At 34.0% G+C, this 13,391-nt stretch overlaps 1 protein-coding gene across 1 annotated transcript in view; it reads left to right on the top strand.

The window, feature by feature from the left end:
• LOC143224220 (potassium voltage-gated channel protein eag-like) overlaps window positions 1-13,391 on the top strand; it is a 98,106-nt gene that overhangs the window by 66,549 nt on the left and 18,166 nt on the right. The window contains exons 5-6 of the mRNA XM_076452642.1: window positions 4,204-4,599; window positions 6,438-6,861. Coding sequence (XP_076308757.1) covers window positions 4,204-4,599; window positions 6,438-6,861 — 820 coding nt within the window. The remainder of the gene's footprint in view (window positions 1-4,203; window positions 4,600-6,437; window positions 6,862-13,391) is intronic.

Here is a 13,391-nt window from a genome sequence, read left to right as displayed (position 1 = left end):
AAACATTGGTCAGCAAGACTAATACTTTGTCAGCAAAGTCAGAGAACTTTCTTCAGTAGGTTCGAGGCCTTTTCTTCACCATTGAATAGACCGACTTTGGGTCTAAAAATATGGGTTGTTATATAGATTTTCTTACGTTTTTGCAAATGGTGTACTCATCAATTCATATGTAAATCTGTCATTTAATTCGTTTAATTTTTTTCGTCTCACAATAATTCTAGGAACTAAAATAAGAACCAATCCAATAATTGGTTATGACTGAAGACGGTAAATTGGCAGTCTTTTAGCATGTATTTCTCCTTGTCTCTCTTCTGATCAAAGCTCCATCCAGAGTATTTGATTTCCTTTTGAACGCATTTTATAGAACGCATTTCTTGCCTTTAACAAGGCTAATATAAATTCTCTTATGTCCCTCTCTCTGCAACATTTGCGTCTGTTTATGTTCATAAGATAAACAGTTTATTTTTTATATTGTCTGGAATTCGTCCTACTTATACTTGACATATACCTTCCTTCCTTGATTAAGCATCATTCACTAAATGTGCACAATATTTGTTCTTATTGCATGTATATTATGCACGTGGAGCTTTATGAGATATTTTTGCTCAGTTCTTAAAGCATTCATAACGTGCCTCAAAATACTATAAAAACTTCAGTTTTATTTATTTTTTAGGCTACATGTGTTTACTTGTTTATTTTTACGCATAAAGCAATACAATGTGATAGCTGTGCTCTGCTACTGCATGAATCGATCCTTGAATTTTAGCATTACAAGCCTTAAATGCTAAGGATACGCAATTGGCGTCTTTTACAATCAGACTGTGACGCCAAAACATGTTATGATTTACAACTTGTAATTGGACACAAATCGCCCAGATGTATAATTACCGAATTGTTTATGTTAATCATACAAAAAAATTTGCTGTTCTTCATTATTTTTTTAAAGTTGAAACTGATGAGCCATTAAAATCAATGGGCATTAGAACTTTAATTTAAAATATTAAACTGTAGAGTTCTTTACTTTTCAGAAACCTTTTAGTCAATTAGCAGCGAAGTTTATAACAAAGGTTTGTAGTAACAACTGCTTGTTGTTAAGCACAAAGCTACACAAAGGACTATTTGTGCTCTTTCGGTTTCTCGCAGTGTTAGTCCGCAGACATACTCTTGGGCTACTGTGGGGTTGTCATACCAGCGTTTCAGATTTAGCTTTCTTCTGAAACAGTTCTTTGCTAGAGGGGGAAAGGAGAATGAGAAAAAGTTATTAAAATATGACGTGATGTTTATTCACGTTTCTGAACTGATAAACTGAGCAATTATTGTAATATGTTTAAACTTTTGTACTTTTGTCGTATTAAGTAACAAGAGCTGTATTTAAATCTTTTAACATTTTGCATGAAATGGTAACATTAATAATTTGTAGCAACTACTAAATCAGAAATTTATTTTTTAAATATTTTACATAATAAAGTTTGCATGTGCAAGATATAAATAAAAATGTTAAGGGTAATTCCTAAACATTATTGCATAATAAGAACCTGATGTCATCTTACCATGGTCACAGTCAATGATTGATACAGAGAGTCATTTACAATCTAGGACAAAGACCAGTTTATTCAATTCAGCTGAAGTTTCGTGATTACTAAATGCGGATGGTACCGAAAATTGATCTTGTCTGGGATGTCATCATTTTAAGACTTTCCATCTTTGAGTTCTCCAGTTTAATAATTTTAATGACTAGTATAAACGCTGCTCTATTTCTAAAGAAAACATTTTTCCAAAGTGCTGTGCGTGAAAAATGTTCAGATTGTGCTGTTTAGTCATGCACAACTCATTGCATCAAAATGATTTAATGTACAGAGCTCAAAATGTTCGTAACTTTTATTGACAGAAACCGTAAAGTTTTATATTAAAAGTAGATTAATTTATTATTAAAAAAATAATAGTTTTTAACAACTTCACTTTCTCAGTACTACATTTACAAATTACGTCAATAAAGATATAATCAAATCTTCACATACAGCCCTAGTGAAGGTCGTGTTCTTGTTGTGAGGAGATAACTTTTGTTTAAAATTGTGTTATATTATAAAGATGTGGTTATTGCACATACCACAGTTATTTTTCTAACTTTCTGTATCTTGAATACCCAAAGTGTGAAATTTGTATGTGGTGTCATTTAATGGATGATGCAGGAATTTTGGTTACATACTACGTCCATTATAGTAACATGATCAAAGCTCAGACTTTTAGGGTTTTTAAAATAGGAATGTATTTAGTTTTGAGGCATTTCAGTTAAAAAAAGATAAGACATTGTTCTAACAAGGGAGAAACAAGATATTCTACAACCAGCTACGAAGTAATAGCTTTTCACTGCAAGTAACTCCAAAATACAACAACAGATAATATGGGAACCTACTTTGGAATTGAAAACAAGATCATTCACGTGGCCTTCAAGTATAGGAAAGCGACACAAGAGCTATGTTCACAGGTTTTTCCCAAAGTACATAGCCAACCAGAAAAACTGACAAAGTCTGTATAAATTGTATCTGGTATGTGCAAAAAATTGAAATGTTGCCACAAACTATCTTAAAATGTACTAACAACTTATTACTGCAATGCTTTTTTGGTCGGTTGTCTTAAGTGTAAGGCTACACAATGGGCTATCTGTGCTTATTCATTGCAATGGTTATATTCTGATATTTAATATTATAAGTCCTTGATATTGTTCATGGGCCACTGTAGGGTTGAGGCATTAACCTGCCTGTGATTCAAAATTTCAAATATGGTACACAGCATGTCAAAAAATGTTCTTTCTGAAAAATGTATGACGGTTAAGGGCTACAGCATCAATGGTAAGTTAAGCATCCAAAAATTCGAGAAGAATAGTGACCTTACTATATCACTAGAAAACACCACCTTCGTGCTGACTGGATGCTAATAAAGTACGACTAAATCAAAATAAAACATTCAACAACATGCCGAAACCTACGTGCCAATCCCTCAGGAAAAGTCCAGAACATAAAGGTAATTTATACCATAATGTTCGCATATTCTCTTATGGACTTCTACTTCTTTAAAACACTCAAGTGGGTTCTGTTTGACTGTACACAATTGATGGACTTTCGAAAGCACGTAAAGCACTAGCATTGATCTCTGTGTACAAAATCTTTCCACAGTGCAACTTGTGCAGCAACAATAGTGTGTAATCTGGGTCATTACCTAGAACTCCATAAGTCATGGAAGAAGTGGATGCAAGTCCTAGGCTTGTATCATTACTTACTATAGGTTGTAAATGCTTTTCTGTATTGTAAGATATCTTGTCTAGTGTGGACGAATGTCGTGAATATGGAATTATAGATAATAGCTGTTACAATCTTATAATTAGAAAACTTGGAGAGCAATACATTTCTATGTATATCTTGATGTCTTATTATAATGAGAAACATCTGGTATATCGTATTAGATCAATTGTAGTGTTGTGTTTAATCAGTTGTGGTCTTATTAAAATGACAATAGTTTGTTGTAGCATAAGTGTAAAAAAGAAAGGCTTATGTGCAATAGCTGTTGTTGTTTTATAACGAGAATAGATGAGGTCGCAGAGATATAAGTATTAGCTTTGTAGTTTTATAGAGAGAAAAAATAAGAATAATGGAATTATAGTTATTTGCCGTTGCTGGCTTATAATAAGAAGAGTTGAGGGTCTGATTTTTATTATTATTAGCTATTTTCTATAGAAAAAAGCTAGGATTATAGAAGGCTAGGGATTATAACCAATGGTCTTATAGTGGCCTAGACTATAGTGTTATAGATGAAAGCTTATCCCGCGATATACCAATAGTAATCGAAATGTATACTGTAGGTGTCAACTATCCTGATAGTAACAAAACTCTACAGTTGTTGTACTCTAAGTATTAATTTTCATTATACAACAACCATGACATTTGATATAATGATATTTTAGGTATTAACTACCAAATCTTATTGTAGCAACAATCAATGGATACAGTATTAAACGCGTTAGCTATGACGAATTGATAATAACGAAAACCGAAAGTTCATAATATTATATGTGTTACCCGTCATGTTGTAACGTCATAGTCAAAAGTCTTAATGTTATATGTATTAGCTGTCACGGCCTGGCAGCTTACACGACTAAATTAATATCGACTGACAACACAGGATTCTTTCCCCCTGGCTCGCCTCCAGATGATGAGTCTGAGTGCCGACATGATGCCCCAGTACCAACAAGAGACTCCCAAAACTCCACCCCACATCCTTCTACACTACTGCGCCTTCAAAGCCATCTGGGATTGGGTCATCTTGTGTCTCACTTTTTACACTGCCCTCATGGTGCCCTACAACGTGGCCTTCAAGAGCAAAACGAGTGAAGATGTCAGCTTTCTAGTGCTTGACAGTATTGTTGATGTCATCTTCTTCATCGACATCATTCTCAACTTCCACACAACGTTTGTTGGTCCAGGTGGTGAAGTAGTTTCTGACCCTAAGATCATCAGGATGAATTACTTGAAAAGCTGGTTTATCATAGACCTGCTATCTTGCCTTCCCTATGATGTCTGCAATGCCTTTGACCATGATGATGATGTAAGTTGTTTTCACAGTTTTGGAATAATTATGTAAATATGGCGACTGTAATTAAAACCTTGCTCCTTTGTTCTCGTTTACTTTCCTACTTTACATTAACTTCTTAATATTTCTCACAAGGTTATCATACATATTACCCCTTAACGTACTCGACCACCATTATATGTCGTGAAAATATGAAAACAACTTTTACAGTAGAAAAATTAAACATCTGATTATAACTTAAACACTAAACTATATATAAATGTCGTTAAATATCCAGTTATTCTTGATCATCGTTTCTCAAATGCGATACTTTAGGAAAATTACAAGAAATCTTCTTCATAAATAAAACAACAATGTAATTATTTTGCAATATAGTGCATAATTTAAATAGCGGTCATATTAGTGATATTAACATTATCATGACTATATTTCAAGAAAGGTATTAGTAGCATGATTTATGATATAAGGGGTCATATTACTAATATTAACATTCTCGTGTTTCTCTTTCAAAAAGGATGTTTGTCCCACATTAAATGTTTTCATACTACTGATATTAAGTTACCAAAATCCTTTTTTCAAACAGGGTATTATAAGCCTGGTTTGTAACTAAACATTATCAGGTTATTCACATCAACGCTATTATCTTCCTTTGTTAAGAAGGGTATCTGTAGTTTCAAGTATTTTTCTTACTAACGGTAATGTTATCTTGATTATCTTCCAATGAAGGTATTCGTAGCATGGTTAGTGACTAAAGAGGGTCATGCTGCTAATATTAACGTTATCATATTTTTCTTTCAGTCAGAGTATTGGTATTCTGATTAACGACCAATGATTTACCTTAAAGCAGACTCTTTGCAGTCTGGTTAGTGGTTAAAGGTAGTCTTGCCACTGATATCAGAATTACTTTATTTCTAATTCAGGTAGAGTATATGGGTAGCCTAGCTAGTGACTAGCTACAGATTCTCTTTAATGTAAGATAACCTGGTTAATGACTAAGTCGTCATATTACTAATACTAATGTTATCATGTTTCTTTTTCAATCAGCCTATTATTAGCCTGGTAATTATTTAAATGTGGTCATGCTACTGATGTCAATGTTTTAGTCATTCAGACAGAGCTTTAATAGCTTTGTGAGTGACTAAAAATAATTATGTTACTTATATCAAAATTATTTAACTGATATTAACGTTATGATGTTTCTCTTTCGGTATGATGATTTAACGTTATGATGTTTCTTTTCAGTAGAATGTTGGTAGATGATGTTTCTCTTTCGGTAGAATGTTGGTATCCTGGTTGATATTAACGTTATGATGTTTCTCTTTCGGTAGAATGTTGGTATCCTAGTTGATATTAACGTTATGATGTTTCTCTTTCGGTAGAATGTTGGTATCCTGGTTGATATTAACGTTATGATGTTTCTCTTTCGGTAGAATGTTGGTATCCTAGTTGATATTAACGTTATGATGTTTCTTCTTCAAGCACAGCATCGGTAGTCTAGTTATTGACTAATGGTTTATTTTCAAAGCGTACATTTGTAGCTTGGTTAGTGATTAAATGTTCTATATCAAACAGGGTATTGGTAACTTGTTTTAAACCAAAGATCATCATGTTGTTGATACTAATGTTTCTCATTCACGAAAGATACCAGTAACTATGTTACTGATATTAACATTATCATGTTGCTCTTTCAAGTAAAATTTAGGTTTTCTTAGCAATAACTACAATATGTCCTTCAAGTAGGTTAATGATAGCCTGGTTAACGACTAAAAAGTGTTCGTGTTATTTATATTAACCTTATTATGTTTCTAGTCATGATACTGCTAGTAACTTCATTACATTTCTCTTTAAAGCAGGGTATTGGTAGCCTCTTTAGCGCCCTGAAGGTGGTTAGATTATTGAGACTGGGACGCGTCGTTCGGAAGTTGGACCGATATCTGGAATACGGGGCCGCCATGTTGATTCTGCTGTTGTGTTTTTACATGCTTGTTGCACACTGGTTGGCTTGCATCTGGTACAGCATTGGTCGCAGCGATGCAGAAAACGGCTACGTGTACAGCTGGCTGTGGAAACTGGCTAACACTACTCAGCAGCCGTTCTACTTTGACTTCTCCAATGAAACCTATAGGGCAGAGTTGTCCGGCGGTCCTCCAAGAGGGTCTATGTACGTCACATCTCTCTACTTCACTATGACCTGCATGACAAGCGTGGGGTTTGGTAACGTTGCTTCGGAAACAGATAACGAAAAGGTTTTCACCATATGCATGATGATTATAGGAGGTAACAAAAACAAACGTAATAATCTGAAACACAAATATGAATTATTTTCATTTCGAGTATAATATTTTGTTTTAGAACATTACAAAACGATATGAAGTTCAGAAACAGACCAAGTCAGTACGTGTTCAACTTTTTAAAACAGACGTCAGTTCTTTATTCAGATTTTGTTTCTCTAGCAATGAAAACAAAATCTTGAGATAAACATTGTGACTCTCGAATCTAGCTGTTCAAACAGGGAGTGAAGAGGAATAAAAACATGCGAGTCTTTCTAAGTATCGGCCGGCATACCTTAGTGGCTAGGGTACTCGACTCGTAATCTGAGGGTCGGGAGTTCGAATCCCTGTCACACCAAACGTGCTCGTCCTTTTAGCCGTGGAGGCATTATAATGTTACAGTCAATTCCACTATTCGTTGGTAAAAGAGTAGCTCAGAAGTTGACGATGGATGGTGATGAATAGCTGCCTTCTCTCTTGTCTTACACTGCTAAATTAGGGACGGCTAGTGCAGATAGCCCTCGTGTAGCTTTGTGCGAAATTCAAAACAAACTAAACTATAGCTAGAAGTATGTGTTTCACACGGTCTATAATTATACTGTTTCAAAACACAGTGTCTATGGCTAGAAGTATGCGCTTGATACGTTCCTACACTCTGTTAAATACACAGTGGCAACACTAAAAGCATGTGCTTCACAAGTTCTTTAATTTTACTATGTTTAACTCTTAAACAGCAGAAATGTTGTAGGTAGCAGCATCAAGTAATGATGACCGCCGTTTTAGGGTTAATATACAGTGTTTATGGCTAGAAGCATGTACTTCATTTACTCTTTAAATGTGTTACGTTTTATATATGCAGTGTCTAGTGCTAAAAGCATGTATATTACAAATTCATTAGGTGTACCGTGTTCAATACGCAGCGTCCTTTGGCTAGAAGTATGTATTTGATAAATTATCTAATTATACTGTGTTAAATTGAAAGTGCCTCTCAAGTAGCATATACTTCATAAGCTCTTTAGTTATACTGTGTTTAATACACAGTGTTTATGGCTAAAGGTATGTACTTCAAAATCTGTTTAGTTCTACTATGTTGAATACACAGTTCTATGGCTAAATGGTTGTGCTTCACAAGCACTGTTAGGCCCATATTTTAATACATACTTTCTGGCTATAAGTAAGTACTTTACAATTTTAGTTATACGGTATTGAATACACAGAGTCTGGCTAAGAAGCATATACTTTAAAAACTCTTTAGTTTATAATGTGTTGAATAAAAAGGATCTATAGGAAAAGGATTTGCTTCACAAGCTGTTTGGTAATGCTGTTTTGAGTGCAAAGTGTCTGTGACTAGTACATATATGCTGTTTTGAGTGCAAAGTGTCTGTGACTAGGACATGTATGCTGTTTTGAATGCAAAGTGTCTGTGACTAGAACATGTATGCTGTTTTGAGTGCAAAGTGTCTGTGACTAGAACATGTATGATGTTTTGAGTGCAAAGTGTCTGTGACTTGAACATGTATGCTGTTTTGAGTGCAAAGTGTCTGTGACTAGGACATGTATTTCACTAATTCCTTAATTAGACTGTGGTACATACATAGTGTTTTATAAATTAACATTGACATTTATGTCCTGTAATTCTTAATGCCAACTTTATTAAGTTTTAAATTTTGATAAAGTGATGCTGCTTTATGTCTTTATTCATGCATTGTCTAAAACTGGATATATATATATATATTATCACTTGAACTGTACCTTATGTGCACGTGGTATTGATGGCGAGGTCTGAAACCGTTGTTTTTTGATATGACTTTCACAACTGACCAGATAACAGGCACCACGAGGTTTCTTCCTGGCGTTTTGAGTCAGAAGTCAATATTAATTGTAATTTAACAGCTTAAAGTGGAAGAGTTGAGATCATTTGATTTCTTTATCGTAAAACAGCCCCTAAGTCAGTCTGTGAGAATTTTCTTAGTATTAGGAAATGTCGTGGTAGTAGTTCAAGTTCGTTTTCACATAAGTAGAAACAAAAACCAAAGATCTGGTTCAATCTTATGTTTATATTGTACGAGCATAATGAGAAACACATAAACTAGCTTACTGTATCTGTTTACATCATAAGGGTTTCAAGTTCATCTAGGCCACACTTCTATGTAAAAGACAGAGATCGTGAAACCGCTTTTCGGAATGACTATATATACATTTTTGTGCTATTAGTAATATATATGTACTTATCTAAGTCTAAGTAAAGGGAATTTCGTTTTGTGTTTTTTCCTTTTGTTTGTCTCTTTTATTTTTTTACGACAACCATCTCGAAGTAATTATCTATAATAAATTCAGATAATTTAAATAATAATTGCTTTTGATGTTATTTCGGGAAAACAATTAATCTTTGGGAAAAAATACCGGAAAGATGTAGTTGTTAAAATAAAGTATTTGGTAGCTAATCAGCTAATTATCAAAATAATGAATATTTTTTGTTCCGCTGTGCAATATCAAAGCATGTTCAGTCACTGTCACTGAAGGATCACGTGACAGACTATGTTCCTGAAAATATATTTCCAATTTCCGTAGCTATAGAATATAATACAATCTTTTCACCATCCTATTTTGGATAGTGTATAATCGTTTGTAATTATCCTAAAAGATACGGAGATATGGAGCTTACTTTCCTATTGTACGATCTTGAAATTCACTAATGTTTATTGTTACGTATATGATTTTTTTATGCATTTTCGTAATTTGATTTCAAGGCTTGAAAATATCCTTTATCCGTATTGTTTAAAAAAAAACTCGTGGAAACTCGATAATCGAGACGTCAGTGTTTATGAAAACGATTTTTAATATAAATGATTCTATTTCGCACGAAGAACATCACGATTATTTGTATTCCCAGTATTATAAGTATGATGATTGGTAATAAGCAACTACAACGTTCTCCAACTAATACCTAATTCAACAACATTAAAATAATTCATATAATAAATAATCGAAAATATCGTACTATGTACAAACAAATTTAATCCAAGATCATAATATTAGGAAGTGTTTGTTTGAAGCTACGATGAAAACATATAGGAACAGTTAATACCACTTCCACCTTCATTTGTCGCATTTATGAGTTGCGTGAAATTTGGAATTGCTTTAGCTGCTTTTCTATCTGCCAGTTTCTGTTGCCTAAAGGAAAAACTTTCAATGCAAGCATTTCACTAATTAATTGTCCCAGTTTTTATACATTACACCCATATATATATATAATTTAGGAGGGTTGCTCTTAATTTGCATAGCTCTTTTCTACATCAGTTTGTTATCGGGGATAATCAAGATAAACTTAAAAAGCTTTTGTTTTTGAATTTCACGTAACGCTACACGAGGGTTATCTGCGCCAGCTGCCCCTAATTTTCCAGTGTAAGAATAGAGAAAAAGCAACTAGTTATCCCCACCCACCGCCAGCTGCCCCTAATTTTCCAGTGTAAGAATAGAGAAAAAGCAACTAGTTATCCCCACCCACCGCCAACTGCTAAGGAGCTTGTGAAGTACACGCTTCTCCCCCTTTCAAAGTGATGGAGAGGTGATCGAGGCCTGTTGTCTTACTGCTTTTGATTTTGTAAATACAAGTCACGTATAAACTTCAAGACAAGAAATTTCGACATCTATACATAAACTAAACACGTTCCTCTATTACTTGCTAAATCAAATCACTTACCACTTTCCTAATTTTCTTAGAAATGAACATAATAGGAGATCTTGTGCAGTATGGCAACCTATTCCTTACTGTGAGTATGAGGCAAATTAACATAAGCTCTGAGATAAGTTGATACACATGAAATTAAATCAAAGACACTTTATATCAATATATTTATTTTAAGGCCCGGCACGTATTGTATCTATCTGTCTTTGATACAAGTTTAAGAGCATAAAAATAAATATAAATTCCTATTTGTGAGTATGGTTGACACGTGTGTCAGTACGCTCCAACTAAAATGTGTCAAAGCTCCAAACCGCCACTTTGCTACAAATTACTTTCCTATGTCGTTCAGATCATAGCTACCAAACAAAATTATGCACTATTAAATAGCCTAAAGTTGCGCTTTTAAAACCTACGTAGTTTAAATTATTTTAACAAATTATTTAATTGACATAAAACATGACATAAAACCTTCACATTACAAAATATTTATGCACGGGAAAATATCAATTTTTCACCTTGCACGTGATATAAGCTTCCGATCATGAGGAAACTATACAAGCAAGAGACACATGTTTCGATGTACTAGAGAGTGTAATATCACGGCTACAAACTTCAGAGCCTGGCATGGCCAGATGGTTAAGACGTTCGACTCGTAATCTGAGGGTCGCAGGTTCGAATCCCTGTCACACCAAACATGTTCGCCATTTCAGCTGTGGGGGCGTTATAATGTGACTGTCAATTCGTTAGTAAAAGAGTACCCCAACAGTTAGCGGTGGATGATGATGACTAGGTTCCTTCCCTCTAGTCTTACATTGTAAAATTAGGGACAGATAGCGCAGACAGTCCTCGTGTAGTTTTACGCAAAATTCAAAAACAAACAAACAAACAAAAGAATTTCAGCTTGTGAAAAATATCAGCGTTATGTCAACCCTCTTCCCCTGTGGCCAACCATTCCCTCCTTCCCCTATTATCAAGTTGGCACCAAGGAAGTCGTTAACAGAAAGTATTTTTTTTAAATGCCTTATCTTTTTCACCGATTCGGCAAAGCAATGATATTTTGTTCATAAATACAGGATTTCGAGACATCTTTTAAAATAAGAATTTGTAACACACTTCGTACTTAATAATGTTTATAGTATTTGAGCTGAAAATGCATTGTAACAAAACTCAAGAATTCACCATGAGTGAACTGGCTATAGCAAATACATGAAAAAAGTGTTTATGCATGTATCGTTTAACTGTAACAAGATAAACCTAATCTAAGTCGAAACACCTTTGAAAATGTAGTACATTATTTAACATGAAAAAAATCACATAAACAAGTAAAAATTTAGACTGTTTCTTTTTACTTTTTACATTTTTTTACGCATATAAGTGTGCCTAATTAGTTTTTAAATGTCATAGATTACTGTCAGTCTTCAGTAGATATGGGTGTTAAGAAGTGTACGAAAACAAATATTATTTCTCTATACTAATGGTATAATTTTACCTCGATCTTTTCCTTGGTATCAACATTTCTATAGAGAATGTAAGACTATATTCCAAATGAATTCAATATGCATTGACTGTTATGATTACTTCAGTCTCTGTCAGAATCTTCAAGCACAATTTATTTTATAATTTGTTGAAGAATTTCGGCGAAAAGCTATTCATGAGTTGTATAGACAGAACCGTCCTGCTAGACTAGAGGAAAGACAGCTACTCAACTGTACCCGCTATAAATAAATAAATACACATTTGAGCTATTCTTTTGTGACAGAATAATAGGATTTGACCGTCACTTGTATAGTACACCCATCGGCTCAAATTGAAAAGCTCTTTCCTGTGTCAACAGATCACCAACTTTGAACCTTTGAACTTACAATACAAGCACACAAATTATTACACCGCTCTCAGTACTGCAAATATAAAGTAACTCTTGATTTTAAAAAAATACATGTATGTCCTCACTGGCTCATTATTTCACATACCATAATAACAAATCCCAACGATGTCGATATATAATATGTAGTTTTTAATATGTTCTTTATCAAGGAAAAGTTGGAACACAGAGTGTTAATGGTTTAATCTATTTTCACACGTCATAAAATGACTTAGTAGTCTGTTTGTTCTGTACTTTATTTTAATTAAAGTTTTAATGCCCATACCAGCCGTCTTGACAATACGATTTACTAGTCTCTCTTTGTGTACCATATCCATATGGAACGTTGGTCACTATGGTCTTTCACAGATTTCATTTCCTTGGTGCACGAAGAATTGCCAGTGTCGATACACTCAACCATTTAAATAAACTCTTACGTAAATCAACCTCTGTCTTTCACGGTCTCTCCTTACTTCAGTCTTTCCAGTTACAATTAGACTTTCATTTCCTTCCCCATGATGTGTCTTAAAAACTCTAACTGTCTTTTTTCTGGTGTTAGTCAACAGCTCCCTCACGCGACACGCGCTTGACAAATATTTTAATATGAGGTATGACTTGTCCAACATAATTTGACGATGAACCTTAAAAACCACAACTCAGTTGTTTCAATTCTCTCTTCCATATTTGGTGATATTGTACAACATTCAGATGTATATGTGAAAACTGGTAAAACGTAGGAGTCCAAAACTCTTAACACTCTACGAAAATTGGGGCCTAATAGGCCCCAGAGCAACTTGAAATGTTATTAATATTAGGCTAATAATTTTGTATTTAAATGAAATTGCCATTAACTGACTCTATCCCTTTATATTTTAAGGAGCAATAATATTTTGACTTTTCAGACATTTGCGAAATAATATTTAAAAATTTTTAAAACATCCACTAAGGGTATTTTGGGGCCTATTAGGCCCCAGATCAAAAAAACATA

Source organism: Tachypleus tridentatus, chromosome 8 (genome assembly GCF_004210375.1).
Source record: "Tachypleus tridentatus isolate NWPU-2018 chromosome 8, ASM421037v1, whole genome shotgun sequence".
Classification (NCBI taxonomy): Eukaryota; Metazoa; Arthropoda; class Merostomata; order Xiphosura; family Limulidae; genus Tachypleus; species Tachypleus tridentatus.
Note: the sequence above shows the minus strand (reverse complement) of the source record. Positions and strands in the feature narration are given on the sequence as shown.